The 18,345-nt window shown below is 41.7% G+C and overlaps 1 protein-coding gene across 1 annotated transcript in view; it reads left to right on the top strand.

Moving 5' to 3' along the window:
• The window catches only part of DPP6 (dipeptidyl peptidase like 6), a 614,028-nt gene that overhangs the window by 568,749 nt on the left and 26,934 nt on the right, over nucleotides 1-18,345 (top strand). Inside the window, exon 17 of the mRNA XM_077809495.1 lies at nucleotides 15,665-15,712. Within this exon, the coding sequence (XP_077665621.1) occupies nucleotides 15,665-15,712 (48 nt within the window). The remainder of the gene's footprint in view (nucleotides 1-15,664; nucleotides 15,713-18,345) is intronic.

The raw sequence follows: 18,345 nt of genomic DNA, 5'->3' as shown, positions 1-18,345 counted from the left end.
CACAGGATCTGGTCCAAGAGGTGAATATAGCTGGACCACTTGGTAATAGTGACCATAATATAATTAAATTTAGTATCCCCATGGTAGGAAAAACACCATAACGGCCCAACACTGTCACATTTTATTTCAGAAAGGGGAACTACACAAAAATGAGGAGGTTAGTTAAACAGAAATTAAAGGCTACAGCGCCAAAAGTGAAATCTCTGCAAGCTGCGTGGAACCTTTTAAAAGACACCATAATAGAGGCTCAACTTAAATGTATACCCCAAATTAAAAAACATAGTAAGAGAACCAAAAAAGAGCCACCATGGCTAAACAACAAAGTAAAAGAAGCAGTGAGAGGCAAAAAGGCATCCTTTAAAAAGTGGAAGTTAAATCCTAGTAAGTAAAATAGAAAGGAGCATAAACACTGCAAATGAAGTGTAAAAATACAATTTGGAAGGCCAAAAAAGAATTTGAGGAACAGTTAGCCAAAGACTCAAAAAATAATAGCAAAAAAATTTTTAAGTGCATCAGAAGCAGGAAGCCTGCTAAACAACCAGTGGGGCCACTGGATGATTGAGGTGCTAAATTGAGCACTCAAGGACAATAAGGCCATTGCGGAGACACTAAATGAATTATTTGCATTGGTCTCCACAGCTGAGGATGTGAGGGAGATTCCCAAACCTGAGCCATTCTTTTTAGGTGACAGATCTGAGGAACTGTCCCAGATTGAGGTATCATTAGAGCAGGTTTTGGAACAAATTGGTAAATTAAACAGCAATAAGTCACCAGGACCAGATGGTATTCACCTAAAAGTTCTAAAGGAACTCAAATGTGAAATTGCAGAACTACTAACTATAGTCTGTAACCTATCATTTAAATCAGCCTCTATACCATTAGCTGGAGGATAGCTAATGTGACGCCAATTTTTAAAAAGGCCTCCAGAGGTGATCCCAGCAATTACAGGCCTGTAAGCCTGACTTTAGTGCTGGGCAAACTGGTTAAAACAATAATAAAGAACAATATTGTCAGACATATAGATGAACATAATTTGTTGAGGAAGAGTCAACATGGTTTTAGTAAACGGAAATCATGCCTCACCAATCTACTAGAATTCTTGGAGGGGGTCAACAAGCATGTGGACCAAGGGATCCAGTAGATATAGTGTACTTAGATTTTCAGAAAGCCTTTGACAAGGTCCCTCACCAAAGGCTCTTGCGCAAAGTAAGCTGCCACGGGATAAGAGGGAAGGGGCTCTCATGGATTGGTAACTGGTTAAAAGATAGGAAACAAAGGGTAGGTATAAATGGTCAGTTTTCAGAATGGAGAGCGGTAAATAGTGGTTTCCCCCAGGGGTCTGTTCTGGGACCAGTCCTATTCAACATATTCATAAATGATCTGGAAAAAGGGGTAAACAGTGAGGTGGCAAAATTTGCAGATGATACAAAATTACTAAAGATAGTTAAGACCCAGGCAGACTGCGAAGTGCTACAAAAGGATCTCTCAAAACTGGGTGACTGGGCAACAAAATGGCAGATGAAATTCAATGTTGATAAATGCAAAGTAATGCACATTGGAAAGCATAAGACCAACTATACATATAAAATGATGGGGTATAAATTAGCTGTTACCACTCAGGAAAGGGATCTTGGAGTCATTGTGGATAGTTCTCTGAAAACATCCACTCAATGTGCAGCAGCAGTCAAAAAAGCAAACAGAATGCTGGGAATAATTAAAAAAGGGATAGATAATAGGACAGAAAACATCATGTTGCCGCTATATAAATCCATGGTACGCCCACATCTTGACTACTGTGTGCAGAAGTGGTCGCCCCATCTCAAAAAAGATATATTGGAATTAGAAAAGGTTCAGAAAATGGCAACAAAAATTATTAGGGGTATGGAATGGCTTCCGTATGGGGAGAGATTAATAAGACTGGGACTTTTCAGTTTGGAAAAGAGACGGCTAAGGGGAGATATGATTGAGGTCTATAAAATCATGACTGGTATAAAGAAAGTAGATAAGGAAGTGTTTACTACTTCTCGTAACACAAGAACTAGGGGGTCATCAAATGAAATTAATAGGCAGCAGGTTTAAAACAAATAAAAGGAAATATTTCTTCGCACAACGCACAGTCAACCTGTGGAACTCCTTGCCAGAGGAGGCGAAGAGCATAAACTGGGTTCAAAAAAGAACTAGATAAATTCATGGAGGGTAGGTCCATCAATGGCTATTAGCCAGGATGGGCAGGAATGGTGTCCCTAACCTCTGTTTGCCAGAAGCTGGGAATGAGTGACAGGGGATAGATCACTTGATGATTACCTGTTGTGTTCATTCCCTCTGGGGCACCTGGCACTGGCCACTGTTGGAAGACAGGATACTGGGCTAGATGGCCCCTTGGTCTGACCCAGTAGGGCCATTCTTATGTTCTTACCCCCCAACCTTCATTTATCACACAGCCCCTCTGCTGAGATTGCCAGCAGTCAATGCTAACTGTAAGGGGAGGTGATGTGCGGTGTGATGGCATTTCTGTGGAAACCACTAACCAACTGAACTGGGAGTCAGGATACTAGGGTTCTATTCTGGCTTCTGCCACTAGCCTGCCGAGTGACCTGGGGCAAGTCACTTTGCCTGTCTGTGCCTCAGTTTCCTTTTCTATGACACTGGGATGATGATACTGACCTCCTTTGTAAATCACTTTGAGTTCCAATGATGAAAAATGCTATATAAGAGCTAGGTATTGTTATTATAGTAATCAAACAGCCACTATATAAATCCATTGTATGCCCACACCTTGAATAGTGCATGCAGTTCTGGTCACCCCATCTCAGAAAAGTTATATTAGGATTGGAAAAGGTACAGAGAAGGGCAACACAAATGATTAAGTTTCCATATGAGGAGAGATTAAGAAGGCTGGGACTTTTCACCTTGGAAAAGAGAGAGCTAAGGGGAGGAAATGATAGGGGTCCCTAAAATCATGAATGGTGTGGAGAAAGTGAATAAGTAAGTGTTATTTACTCCTTCACATAACACAAGAAGCAGGGGTCATCCAATGAAATGAATAGGATGAAACAAACAAAAGGAAGTATTTCTTCATACAACGCACAATCAACTTGTGGAACCCCTTGTTAGGGGATGTTGTGAAGGCCAAAACTATAGTGGGGTTCAAAAAAGAATTAGATAAGTTCATGGAGGATGGGTCCATAAATGGCTATTAGGCAAGATGGTCAGGGACACAACCCCATGCTCTGGGTGTCCCTAGCCTCTGACTGCAAGAAGCTAGGAGTGGACAATAGGGGATGGATCACTGTATGATTGCCTGTTCTGTTTATTCCTTCTGAAGCACCTGGCATTGGCCACTGTTGGAAGACAGGATACTCGGCTAGATGGACCATTGATTTAACCCATAAATGATCTGGAGGATGGTGTGGATTGCACCCTCAGCAAGTTTGCAGACGACACTAAACTGGGAGGAGAGGTAGATACGCTGGAGGGTAGGGATAGGATACAGAGGGACCTAGACAAATTAGAGGATTGGGCCAAAAGAAATCTGATGAGGTTCAACAAGGACAAGTGCAGAGTCCTGCACTTAGGACGGAAGAATCCAATGCACTGCTACAGACTAGGGACCCAATGGCTCGGCAGCAGTTCTGCAGAAAAGGACCTGGGGATTAGAGTGGATGAGAAACTGGATATGAGTCAACAGTGTGCCCTTGTTTCCAAGAAGACTAGCGGCATATTGAGCTGCATTAGTAGGAGCATTGCCAACAGATCAAGGGACGTGATCGTTCCCCTCTATTTGGCACTGGTGAGGTCACATCTGGAGTATTGTGTCCAGTTTTGAGCCCTCCGCTACAGAAAGAATGTGGACAAATTGGAGAGAGTCCAGCATAGGGATTAGGGGGCTGGGGCACATGACTTACGAGGAGAGGCTGAGGGAACTGGGCTTGTTTTGTCTGAAGAAAAGAAGAGTGAGGGGGGATTTGATAGCTGCTTTCAACTACCTATAAGGTGGTTTCAACTGCACTATAAGGTGGGTAGAAAGTTGGCTAGATTGTCGGGCTCAACGGGTAGTGATCAATGGCTCCATGTCTAGTTGGCAGCCGGTGTCAAGTGGAGTGCCCCAGGGGTCGGTCCTGGGGCTGGTTTTGTTCAATATCTTCATGAATGATCCGGAGGATGGTGTGGATTGCACTCTCAGCAAATTTGCAGATGATACTAAACTGGGAGGAGTGGTAGATATGCTGGAGGGCAGGGATAGGATACAGAGGGACCTAGACAAATTGGAGGATTGGGCCAAAAGAAATCTGATGAGGTTCAATAAGGATAAGTGCAGGGTCCTGCACTTAGGACGGAAGAACCCAATGCACAGCTACAGACTAGGGACCGAATGGCTAGGCAGCAGTTCTGCGGAAAAGGACCTAGGGGTGACAATGAACGAGAAGCTGGATATGAGTCAGCAGTGTGCCCTTGTTGCCAAGAAGGCCAATGGCATTTTGGGATGTATAAGTAGAGGCATAGCGAGCAGATTGAGGGACGTGATCGCCCCCCTCTATTCGACATTGGTGAGGCCTCATCTGGAGTACTGTGTCCAGTTTTGGGCCCCACACTACAAGAAGGATGTGGATAACTTGGAGAGAGTCCAGCGAAGGGCAACAAAAATGATTAGGGGTCTGGAACACATGACTTATGAGGAGAGGCTGAGGGAACTGGGATTGTTTAGCCTGCAGAAGAGAAGAATGAGGCGGGATTTGATAGCTGCTTTCAACTACCTGAGAGGTGGTTCCAGAGAGGATGGTTCTAGACTATTCTGAGTGGTAGAAGAGGACAGGACAAGGAGTAATGGTCTTAAGTTGCAGTGGGGAGGTTTAGGTTGGATATTAGGAAAACCTTTTTCACTAGGAGGGTGGTGAAACACTGAAATGCGTTACCTAGGGAGATGGTAGAATCTCCTTCCTTAGAAGTTTTTAAGGTCAGGCTTGACAAAGCCCTGGCTGGGATGATTTAATTGGGGATTGGTCCTGCTTTGAGCAGGGGGTTGGACTAGATGACCTCCTGAGGTCCCTTCCAACCCTGATATTCTATGATTCTATGATACCTGAAAGGGGGTTCCAAAGAGGATGGATCTAGACTGTTCTCAGTGGTAGCAGATGACAGAACGAGGAGTAATGGTCTCAAGTTGCAGTGGGGGAGGTTTAGGTTGGATATTAGGAAAAACTTTTTCACTAGAAGGGTCGTGAAACACTGGAATGCGTTACCTAGGGAGGTGGTGGAATCTCCTTCCTTTGAAGTTTTTAAGGTCAGGCTTGACAAAGCCCTGGCTGGGATGATGTAGTTGGGGATTGGTCCTGCTTTGAGTAGGGGGTTGGACTAGATGACCACCTGAGGTCTCTTCCAACCCTGATATTCTATGATTCTATGAACCCAGTATGGCCATTCTTATGTTCTTATCAGATGATCATGACTTTCAGTCACTATGAACCACAGCAGGAATTAAAGCCATCAAACATCTTATTCACAACCATGTATATGATTATCATCTGTTTGCCTAGTATTCCCTTGTTTTCTAGTGCACACAGTGCGTATAGTAATGAAGCATACCACAACTAAGTTGAAATTAAATATAGGTCAGAACTACCCTTGGCACAAGTCTAGAGAGCCGTAAGGGAGGAAAGATGGTATATTGTACTCTGTATACTGTACCTTTGTATTCTGTCATCCTCGGGTTAGTGGCACCAGTCATTTACCTGGGCACATGGGCAGCCCCAGCCATGTCCCGTTTCTTTTGGGGGCTGGGAGAGGGTTTTAAAGTAGGCACCATTATTCCACTCTTAGGCCATAGCAGCAAAGCAGACTTAGCAGGCCAAAGAATCTGAGACAGGTGTGTAAAAGTGAAAATAAAATGTCACTGCATCTCACATTGAGATGATGATCTGCAGAACTTTGTGCATGACAAAATAACAGGGATGCTTGTTTCCCATCCTGTAAAATACTAAAGAAGTGCAGCAGTAGGATTCTTGGCTGGAAGGACGCGTTGGTTGCTGCTAGTGTTTTAGGTCACTGAGTGACTGTTATCTGTTGTGGCCAGAATGGTTTCCTACACAAGGACAATTATGAAGATTCTTTTTTCTTTTTTTTTTTCTTTTTTTTTGTATACCCAGTAGCAGGAGGCTGTAATTAGTGCTTGAAGGCAAATGGTGACCTTTTGGAACTTTTCCTGAGGCTTGTGAAGCTTAAATTAGTTTCTGATGTTTGAAAGCTTGCACAGACTTAATCTCTGGGTCCCATTTATATTATAATTACTGCATGATTCATATTTGCATTCACTTGTCCCTAGTTCCAATGGACCTGTATCCTTAACTGTTAAGGATGGCTTCATGTCTCCAAGCTCCTTTGTGTATGGCTCTGTGTCAAAACTCCTCTGGGTGAAGGAAATAAGCAATGTGCCCTCCTCTTTCAGTGTAGCATTGCTTCAAAATATAAGGCTGATGTGAAAGTCTCTTTCACACAAGCAGAAACCCTCCTAGGAGCTTTTCCTGCAGGAAAAAAAATAGGATAGTATTAGCTTGTTTGGTTTTTAAAAGAGAACATCTGTTCTGTCAGTCGTTTACAACATAGTTATTAAAGTAGTCTGAGATTAATTAAAATTGTCACTTTTGTGGATGTTCAAATTACATTTCCGCTTCCTTTGATCAGCCTTTCATTTATCTGTTATAAAATATTTCATTGTAGTGTTATGCATCATTAATTTTGCGTAAATTACCCTTAATTGTTCTCTGACAGGGATAAAATGTGAATAGGAAATGATGCACAGGAGTGTTTAATAAAAAAAAAAAAGACTGAACACAAAGAGCTCCATATAGTTTCCAGTGTTATAAAACCAGAGCATTTATGGGATGAGAAATGAAAATCCCATCACTCCCAGATTCTGAAAATCACTCCATTCTGAAACTGGTGCAGTTACTCGTTTTACGTAGTTTGATCCTGTTTTGTTCTTTAGTTTTGCTTTGTAAATATGAGCCACCCCAAACCACCCAAACAGTGTTTGTTTATAGCCAGGAATCTTCATTGCTTGGTTGCTTTGTACTATTTTTATATATTTAAACTCCACTCCAGGGACATAAATGACCATGACAACAGGATCCCCATGATGCTTCAAATAATGAATCTTCACAAATCAGGCAGTGGCATCTTGCACTCTGAAAATTATTTTCAGCTATATGAGCGACCTTGGATGAACTCATTATTCTTGAGTGTACAGTACAGATGTTACTAAAGCTTGCTCTAAGGAAAACTGCTTCATTTACCTGGACCACCTATTAGGTTTATTGTTGGCTTTTGTTTCTGGTTGCGAGATACACGTTTAGCATCTTTTTAATGCAGTCAAGGACATATTAAATCCTGGGAATCCATCTGAGGAAAAATAGATTAAGATATAAACCTGAAAAGCAAGGTTTATACCTTTTCAAGTAAGGATGATATCCAGCATTGGATATTGAGCTAGGAAGCTATTATTTTGTTGTAGGAGAAATTTTCTTATGGAAGAGAATAACTTAAGATGGTTCTTTAAATCAGCTATGCTAGTTAATTGCAAGAATCTGGTGAGCTAAATAGAGGCAAGTGCACATGCAACTGTACATTTAGGAGTACATCTCTCTCCTTTGCACCTGCATTTGTTTCATTAGTGCTAATGAGTTACATACGTGCTTTGAAAAGAGAGTATCTCCTGAGGGATATGATCATGAGGAAACACCCTTTTCTCCTGCATGAACTTGGTTGTATATTATATACACAGGCACACATCACAAATATATGGGCCTGTGAGAAATGTTCTACTGCAAATGGTGTTTCTCTTAATATTAGCATATTGAATGCTATAACAAACTCCAGTATATTTGAGAAATACACCCAAATGGTAACCTGTGCTCCAAACCGACTCCTGAGCTTGGGGAAAGCTTGGCTTAAGACTCCTTGCATAAGCCTAACTTGATAAAGGACCCAACGCAGAACATGTCTGAGTCTGAACTTGGGGAAAGTTTGGATCACAGTCTGAACTTCACAGCTCAGGCCCAGCTCCCAACCCTGGGTTGGAACAACAATACTGGATCCAAACGTTTTATTTTATTTCAGGGGATGTGGGGAGAAGGGTTTTTAGGATCCAGCTGTGAATGACACAGCTCACTCCCCCTCTCTATTATATACATATCTGAGGCCTCAGTAATGGTGGAGGTGTAGCTCTGTGCCCTCTGCTCCATGCCAGATGTGTCTGAGCTGCATGCCCCCTTCAGATGCATGTGCCCCTGGTTTAGGGGCCCTTTTCCATCTGACCTGATCACTGGGAGTGTGTGAAAATGCCAATGACTTTCCCTAAGGATTGCAGATTATTCAGATTCCTCCTTACAGCTACCTACAAATATTAAAACCATGGCCACAGATCACTTCATAGGTGAGAGATCTCAGATCAGTGTGTGACTGGAGAGGAGAAAGAGCCATCCAAGTTGCTCCTGAGGGCACTGATACCATCACAAGCACCGGCCCAGCCATTTTCCTGCAGCAAAACTGGCTCCTCACAAAATCTCTCCGATTATCTGTGAAACTGGTTTATTTTCCAGAAAACCTTGATTTTTTTCAAACTGCACTGATCCCACAAATGCTTATTCACGTCAGTAATTTCTCAATGAGCTCAATGGGGATATTCATAGATGTAACGTAACTCAGGTTCCTGAGTGCTTACAGGATCAATACTTGTTTAAATTTTCCTCACTCAGTTGCCCTCCAGACTCTTCTTTATCTGGACAAGTAGGTGTGTCTGTACTTCAAGCACGTAAGCACAGTATCTCCATACAGTAGTACAGAAGCCTGCAGCCCCGTCAGTGTTGAATGAACACCTCACTGTATGTTACATTAAAACAAGACAGGAGTGATGATTATTTTTCCAGACTAGACACAGATAAGAAAGTAAAGATTAAAAAATGAAATGTCTTGAGAGAGGGTGAATAGCAGCATAAATCTCTGTTTGATGTTTGTGATAACTAGGTTGCACAACAAAACATCAGGAAAATTTGTCTGTGGCACTGACTAGGCAATACTGTTGACCGGACAAAGATTTTAATTATAAGCAGTGGCTCAGAAGACTCCCCATGCCTTTATTTATTAGTATGATAATATCACCTGATGTATGAACTTTATGCATTATGTATAAATAATTCATGAATTAGCAAATAAAGAGATCTGGAATCTGTACGCGGAGATGGCTGATGCCAATTATCTCACTTCTGCAGAGCCAGACCCTCTCGGTTCACATTGTTTGCAGCTGCTCTTTTAAATCATTCATCAGCGCTTAAGAGATATGCTGGTGGTGCTGGGAGAGACTATTTGAATTTTCATTGTTTACACACTGTGAATTTAGCTTCTGGTCTGAAATTATCTGCCACGGTGAAGCCTCTGAGAGAATACAGATGAAAAGAATAGGACAAGCAGCATCTCTTACTTTAAAAAATATGTATATATATATTCTTGATTATTTTTCTTTTGCAATTTTATATCTTTTTGTGGTTGCTGTTTAATTTTAATTTCGAATTGTCAAATTTTTGTCATGCTGCTCAGAGCATGGAAGAATCAGAAACATTTTCAAAACTCTCTCACAAGGTTTCTGTATGAACGCATGACAAATGTTTTGCTCGTGGAGGTGTTGTGTGACAGAATGTGAGTTTTTGGTTTTTAATTTAGCAATCTATTCTTTTCCACCTAAACACCTACGATTGTCTCTTGGTGTCAGGTTTAAAGCTGAATTTCCCATTGAGAATAACGATAAAAGCTGCTTTAAAAATGTGCCATGGTCATTAGCTTTTTCTTGTCAAATTACTCAGTTATTCTGTTCATACTTATTTTCAGAATATTGCCAGTACAGTACATACAGTACTCTAAATTTATAACATAAGAACATCTATACTGGGTCAGACCAATGGTCCTTTTAGCCCAGTATCCTGTCTGACAGTGGCCCAGATGGGAATGAACAGAACTGGCCAATTTTGAGTGATCCATCCCGTCATCCAGTCCCAGCTTCTGGCATTCAGAGGTTTAGAGATTTCTGGAGCATGGGGTTGCGGTCCTTGACCATCCTAGCTAATGGCCATTGATGGACCTATCCTTCATGAACATATCCAAGTCTTTTTTGAACCTGGTTATACTTTTCACCTTCAAAACATCTCCTGACAATGAGTTCCACAGGTTGATTCCGCATTCTGTAAAGAATTACTTCCTTTTGTTTGGTTTAAAACTGCTCTCTGATTAATTTGCCCTTGTCATTATGGTGACGTGGCTTAATGTTACTTCCAGCATGGATAAGGACTGTGATTGTGTTTGCATGAAAGGCTATGTGAGAAAGCCAAATTATTAGTTTTATTAATTGAAATCCTGTTTCTGTAGTTATGGATTGATACAGGATCATTAACTACAGTACCATTTAGGAACACCCAGCATATTACATTTCATGTGCATGTTCCCTATTGAAAATCTTCGGGCCTGATTCCCCTCTCACCTATGCCAACTGTAAATCAGGAATGGAGATGTCAGTGACTCTGGAGTCAGTGGGGTTACATTGATGTAAAACTGGAGCCAGTGAGAGGAGAAACAGTCTGTTTATACGACAAACCCACGTTATATTGGCTTCCTTTTGATACTGGTGGGAAAGCACACTCTGCAGATTGATAATTGCTGTATCGTTCCATGACTATGCTTCTTTCCCAACCCCTTTCAGTCACTGGGCACCCCCAGTCCCTACACTTCCCTACGGCCTGTGAAGGTGTTTGGCTTTTCATGGGCCATGCAACGAGTGGGAGGCTCCATTCTGGCCCACAATAAGAAGTTTGATATAGTCTTGGATTATTTTGGCCTAATTCTGATCTTCTTTGCACCGCTTTTACCCTGATGGAATTCCATTGATTTACATGAATTTGCTACTTTTGATTCTGGACTCGATCCTGTGAAGTGTTGAGTGCCTTCAACTCACTCTGAAGACAATGGGTGGGTACTAAAGGCCTCAGTATCTCTCAGAATCAGACTGTCACAGGTGCTAAACTCCCATGCAGTGAAGCACTAAAGTACATGCTTAACTTTAAGCACATGCCTAAGGCCATCTGTATTTGGCAAAGTACTTAAACAAGTGCTTAATTTAAGCATATGCTTAAATCTTATTGGGATTTAGGCATATACAGTACTTAAGTGCTTTGTTTATTCAGGTCCTAACTGAAAGCAGAACCAGGCCCTGGTATATAGCAGGGAGAAGGGGGAACACGCCCATACATCAGTACTTATTTAAAAAAATTAATAAATAAGTGGAATATGTCAGGACTCAGGAGTCCCAATCAAACTTCCATTTGAAAGGGCTCCAGAGAGAGAGACAGTACCGTGCAAACTGTGCCCTCGCTCTGTTTCTGTCATCTCTGAATATTTCATCGAACAAATTAGATTTCACTATTAGATCTGTAAATGACAGAGGATGGCATTTGCCAGATGGTGTGTGTATTGTAACTGTCACATCATTATAGGTTTAAAATTAAAGTATGGGAAGGCGGCTAATGAACATACACTATATAATTTCCAGAATTCAACTCCGCAATGGTAGACATTAGCCACTTAGCGCATTGTGTGTGGTAAAAAACAGTTACATTTAACAATTTTCCACATTTTTAACTAAGCTAATTTCTAAACTGGTTTGTTCAACTTAGTTTAAAAGTCAACAGTGAACAAGATTATTTACTTCGTGTCTGAAATTATAGGTTTTTTTTTCTTGAAAACTTATACCCTGGCCATATCTAACAGATGGAATTATGAGGAATACTTAACTAAATGGTCAGGAATAAACTTTCAGATTAACTGGGTGACTCTATTTAATATACTATGTTGGCCATTACCATTTTTTTCCACTTGCAAAAAACAAACAAACCACAATTGAGAACTCTAATTCTTTTGGATTGTGGATATATTTTTTTCAAATGCCTTTATTTGATATTACCATGAAATGAGAACCTGGGTGGGAGCTTTGCTTAGCTTTATAAAATTTGTTTGGGTGGAGGGCAACAGAGAGAGAGAGACCACCCAAATAAAATTATACATAATATATATATTGTTGCTAATCTACATAACTGGATTGTTACTATTTATCTTGTGACTTCTCACTGTGTTGCCAATGCTAGCACAAAGAGGTACAGAAAGAGAAATCAGAATATACATCATGTTTCTCACTTGCATTCTCTTCTTTGTATAAGGGATATCTTTATTAGTAAGAGACTGATCCAGCTTCCACTGAAGTGAATTGAAAGACTCCCATTGTCCTCAATGGAAATTTGATCAGGCCCTATTTGAACAGTACTTTAACTTAGTTTCACTCTAAAAGCCTTGGTTCGGTGATGGGGGGGAGGAGAAGCTTTATAAGTCAATATGTTTAGTATGTCATTGTATATCAGTAACTGAAAAGCCGCCCTCTCCAATAATATTTAGCACTGTGTTTGAAATCGACTTTCTATTCAGCTTGCTACCAACAAAACAAAATTACTAGCCTCTTTCCATGTTCTGTGATGATTCCGTTTCATTCTGAAACCATTTAGCAAACAAAGAATGAAGGAATCACTTTGTTAATGAAGAAAGTTCGCTGTTAACAGGGACTGAAAATCAGACCAGCCATATCAGTCAAACTGTAGAATGATTAAACCTACTGTGCCTTCATTCATATCTGTGCTGCACAAATGGCAAACCTGTCTGAAATGAAGAAACATATAAATTTGGCAACAGTATGTTTTCTCTATATCAGAACCTGATCTCATTTACACTGGTGTAAATCTGGAGTAACAGCATTGCGTTTAACACAGTTGGTGTTTGATTTACACCAGTGTAATTGACATCAGGATCTGATCCACTTAATTCGATTGATTCCTTGTGTTCTCTATGAAGAAAAAAATACCACACTTTTGTGTTACTTTGTCCCTTTCTGCAATACATACAGTGCTGTAGTCCTCAACAACATTAAATCTAGTATTTTCTGTGTCAAAAGGCACATCATAGCCCATGTATTTTTATATTGCATGTAAAACACTAGCGCTAATCAGAAAATGATAAGTATTTTGCATGAAAATTTCAGAACGAAAAGTAAAAAATAGTTTTGTTTGGTTTTTCAAAATTTTTTATAGGCTAGGTGTACACTTTTGCTGGCAGAATAATGTTGGTTAGGATGCAGGGTTTTTTTTAAAAGGACATAGATATAGCTCTTGTGTAGACGCAGTAGTGCTGGCATAAAAGTGCTTTTTTCGTGTATAGCTTATATCGATTACCAAACCAGTATAAGCTATACTGACAAAAGCTCTTTTCTGCTAGGATATGCTGCACCTACACAAGGAGGGTTTGCTGGCATGACTGTACCACTACAGTTATACTGGTAAATCTTTTCTAGCATAGACCTGACCATAGAAATTTTCTGATTTTGCAGTGAAAAACTAAAAATGTTCGGTTTTCTGTCCCTGATCATTTTTTGTTTAGAAAAAAGTGACAAATGATTGTGGGTGCTTCAAGTTTTGGGGCGCTGAAGTTGAGACACCTTAAAAGGGAAAGGTTCTCCAAGGGCGAATGCTGAGCACCATCCGAAAATCAGGCCCCTCTGAGGTGGTTAAGTTGGCCACCCAAAATAATTTAGTCGCTTTTGAAAATCTTGGCCTGTCAGCTGGAACCCGCCATCCTCTCCTGGTAGCACCCACAGTAGGGGACTAAGAAGCTGGGCAACTCTGCAACATATCCCTCATGTCATTAGCAGTGGACAGGGTTTGCCCCTGGTATGGAACACACGACACTTCTATCCCAAGCACAAAGGGATTCTGAGTGATCTGCAGGAGACAAGACCCCTGTGTCTCCATAGCAGCTCTGGGTCCCAGGCAACCTACCCCAGTATATTTCCTGGCAGCTGAGTTCCAGTAGAGCCATTCTACCAGGACCTCCTCTGGCCACAACTGCCCTTGGAACACTCCAATGCAGGGAAAACAAAGAAACAATGGTGCTGCTGAATGGATTTGTTGTTTTTATTTTTAATCTTGAATGTGTACTTCAGGGATTGATCCTGCAAAGTGCCAAGAACCTTCCAAATTGAAGGTCAGTTAATTTCAGTGGGACTGCTCATGTGCTTAAAATTAATCCCATGCCTAAGTGCATTGCTGGGTGGGTGCCAGAGTTTTCAGCACTTTTAACGGATCGAGCCCTTAGCTGTACAATTGTTAAAGCGTATCTCCAGCTCACTTTCCATGTGCTTACTGGCCATGCAACTCAGAGCGTGCTGCCCCCTGCAGATCACTTGACATTTGAAATGATCAGCACAAGGGGAAATGCCAAAATGAGCCCCTTCCAATGCCACCTTAAAGACAGTGGTGGGATAAGGTTTCTGACAAGCCTTCTGCTGGGTTTCCCTACACAGCCAGATTTAAACATTGCAACCTCAGCAGCTTGCACAGCCACATAGCATGCATGATTTGAATTGGAAATATACACTGTATGTGCTTCTAGCAAAACCATGCCACCAAGAGTTGAGCCTGCACCAGCTGCAGGGAAGGGAGCAGAACTGACCACGAACCTGGCACTGTAGCCAGTGCCACAGAAAGGTTCAGGATGGAAAGTGCTGCCAGGAGCATCTTACTGTCTTTCCATAAAGCTAGCATGTATTCTACTGCCAACCATAGTGTGCACACAGGGTGGCTGGGAGTATGGCCAGTATCCCCTTGCTGCTGTGATCCACCCCGTGTTATTGTTCCCTCTTCCTATTGCCTGGGTGCAATAATGGGAGAAGACAAGCAACATAAGCTAGTTTATCCATTATGGGGTTTCTTCCTCATCAACACTGCTAGTGACAGGATATTGGGCTTGTTGAACTGCTGGTATGAACTGGTATGGCGGTTCCCACCTTTCTGCCACTATCCCTACCGCTCCTCAACATACCTTCCCACATGACTCCTCCAGCAACAAAGGGCAGGATTTAGACTTCACTGCCAGTTCTCCTGCAGAATTATGGCCAACTTCTCTGAGAAAATCACTTCCCTGAAGTTGGCAGGTGTTGGTACAGCACTTACCACAATTTGTACAGCACTTAAGGACACTGGTTGTGGCCTTTTGGTGCTAACTCAATATAAATATTAAATAATACTCCTCCTCTTTACATACTGGCTGATATCATATTGCACACAGCTATGCACTGCAGTTCTAGGCTGAACCTTTTGTATTATTGGAACGTACCTGGTGTTTGATTTTAAAAAACATACAGCATCTATGTAACAGCAACTATTAGCCAGGGCACATAAAATGTAAATGTTCTGTGCAGTGATGTTTGTGTGTCATTAGAATAAATTAAAAAGCAAATGATTTAATTGTGTTTGTGCTAATTAAAATATTTACAAATTAGAGAAAGATGCATTTATTGTCCCATTGGGAAAGGGCCTTGAAACCTCGCATGTCTTGGAGTCTACAGTGCTGTCATTTATTCATAGACTGCTGTGCATACCTGGGTGATTTGCTTTTTAGATTACTCTTCCATGACACGTAATTCTCAGGAGCCTCCAACTTCAAGGGATTCAAAAACAGGTTTACATGTACACATATGTATGTGTGTGTGTATTTTAACCAAATGTCTTTCTTTCCCCTTCTTTTCTAGGTCCAAGAGTTCCAATTGTGACTGTTCACAACACGACGGATAAACAAAGTAAGTACTGGGCTGTATTTTGTATGTCCTCAAAGAAAAGCAGTCAGGCAATGTAATAAAATACAGCCATTCTCCATTACTTTCAACAGGGAGTACCCAGACTTTGTCTATATGTGGGCCACACAGACATCTTAGCTGGAGCTGAAGGGTTGAAACTAATGTATATTATACTGAGCAGATTGCAAGGCAGGTTGTGTGCCTTGAGTAAAGCTCATTGTGCTAGATGCGCAATGTGCATGTTTTAATGTTACCTCGTCCTCCCCTCCCCTGCTGTGCGTTTTATCTACCTGTTGCATGTTTTTGGAGCCTAGGCTGAAAAGGGCTGTCTTTCAGTAAGGGTTTGTACAGCCTCTAGGACGGGGAGCCCTGGTTGCTGAGAGGAGCCCTAGGCATGACTGTAGTACAAATAATAAGCATTAATAAGTTTCAGAGTAACAGCCGTGTTAGTCTGTATTCGCAAAAAGAAAAGGAGTACTTGTGGCACCTTAGAGACTAACCAATTTATTTGAGCATGAGCTTTCGTGAGCTACAGCTCACTTCATCAGATACATACATGGTATGTATCTGATGAAGTGAGCTGTAGCTCACGAAAGCTCATGCTCAAATAAATTGGTTAGTCTCTAAGGTGCCACAAGCATTAATAACAGACTGTTGGGGAAGTGTAGCCAGCAGAGACCACAAGTTGCATCCGACAGTGCTTATCTTTACTGTGGAGTGTGGCCCAAAGCTGAGCAGATGTAGCTCCCAGGCAGATGGAGCATCGCCTCCTGGAACTGTCGTCTCCAGGGGTCACACCGCCATAGTAAACTAAGTGCAACCACACCTGAGCTTCACTGGCAGTTCTTACTCCAGACTTAAAATTATGGGCTGAACACATGAGCAAACTAACCAGGTTTTGTAGCACCGTATCCAATGGCTATTGGATTGTGTTATTCTGCTCGCTGTCAGCATTCAAGTAGTAATGAATAGTTGTAAGAATTACTAAGGGGAATGATTTTCAAGGGCACAAAAGGCAGTTTGGGGCTCAACTCCTACTGAAAGCCAATGGGAGTTGAGACCTAACTTCCATTTGTGCCTTTGAGAATTTGCTCTTGAGTTATTTATTCTAGTGGCATGTAGGTGGATAACATTGTAGCTACGTACTTACTTGGCCTCCATTACTGTAGTGTCTGAGCACCTCACAATCATTAATGTATTTATCCTCACAACAACCCTGTGTGATAGGGCACTGCCATTATCCCCATTTTACAGATGGGGACTGAGGCACAGAGAGGCTAAGTGACTTGCCCAGGTCACACAGGAAGTCTGCGGTGGAGCAAGGAACTGTACCCAGGTCTCCTGCATGCTAGGCCGTCACTCAGACCATTGCAGTTTAATTTCTGCAGTTACCTTCAGAGAAATATTTCTAGAAATTTTACTTATATGTTTGCTGATCAAAAGCAAATTGGAAATCCCAGTCATCATTACAATTGCAGAGAGTTGCACAATCCAAATATATCTCCTTGTTATTCTTTCATTAATCTCATACTACGTCATCGTGGAAAAGACATGTTTAACAACCAGTTGATGGAGTGATAAAAGCCATTACCATAGGTACCTACCAAGTGTGTGTGTGGTGGGGGGCAGTTATCTATTGATTCAATCACCAGACTTGGACTATGGAGTTCTGGATTCTATTCCCAACTCTGGGCGGTGGTTCCAAGCATAGAGAATAGCGTGGAAGAAACTGTGAAGCCAAGGGTTTTATCAAATAACAAGCCTAGACTTGAGCAATCTTAGGGTGTGTCTACACTTTGAGCTGGGGGGTGATTGCCAGCTCAAGGAGACAAACCTGCGCTCACTCTGCTCAAGCTAGTGTAGCCAGGGTGACGCAAGCAGTGGGAGGGGCTAGCGTACTTGAGGTGGCTAACCCCTCCCACCATTCCCTCTGCTGTGGCTACACTCTGTTTTTAGTGCGCTAGCTTGATCAGAGCTAGTGTGGGTATGTCTCCTTGAGCTGGGAATTACGCCTCCAGCTCAAAGTGTAGACACACCCTAACATTGTCTTTATGGACCTGATCCTGTACTCCTTGCTCAGGTAAATCTCCCATTGAAAACAGGATCAGGCCCGATGCAGTATCATGATGTGTAAAGAAAAACACAAGGCTTCCACCTGTTGTTTCAACGTTGTGTGTGTATGTGTGATTTCATTCTTCCTGCTCTCTCAATGTGCTTTGCTGACAATGAGCCGTTCAACTACTTCTCTCCACATCCCACCAGAAGAGTCTTGTACATAAGCAGAGCTGGCAGGGCACAGCCACAGATGTGTAGCTGAATGATTTAAAATCTCTTCCGGTAAGAACAGGTTTCAGAGTAGCAGCCATGTTAGTCTGTATTCGCAAAAAGAAAAGGAGTACTAGTGGCACCTTAGAGACTAACCAATCTATTTGAGCATAAACTATGGTCAAATAAATTGGTTAGTCTCTAAGGTGCCACAAGTACTCATTTTCTTTTTCCTGTAAGAATGCAACTGTGACTGGGTAAAGTTATGGCTGGAGAAGGCATGTAGTTTAGATTCATATGGGTGTTTGGGGGAAAAGCACAAATAAAATCAAGGTTTGCTTGTCGTATGGTTTAACGGAAATATAAGAGGG

The sequence above is a fragment of the Eretmochelys imbricata genome, chromosome 2 (assembly GCF_965152235.1).
Source record: "Eretmochelys imbricata isolate rEreImb1 chromosome 2, rEreImb1.hap1, whole genome shotgun sequence".
Lineage (NCBI taxonomy): Eukaryota > Metazoa > Chordata > Testudines > Cheloniidae > Eretmochelys > Eretmochelys imbricata.
Note: the sequence above shows the minus strand (reverse complement) of the source record. Positions and strands in the feature narration are given on the sequence as shown.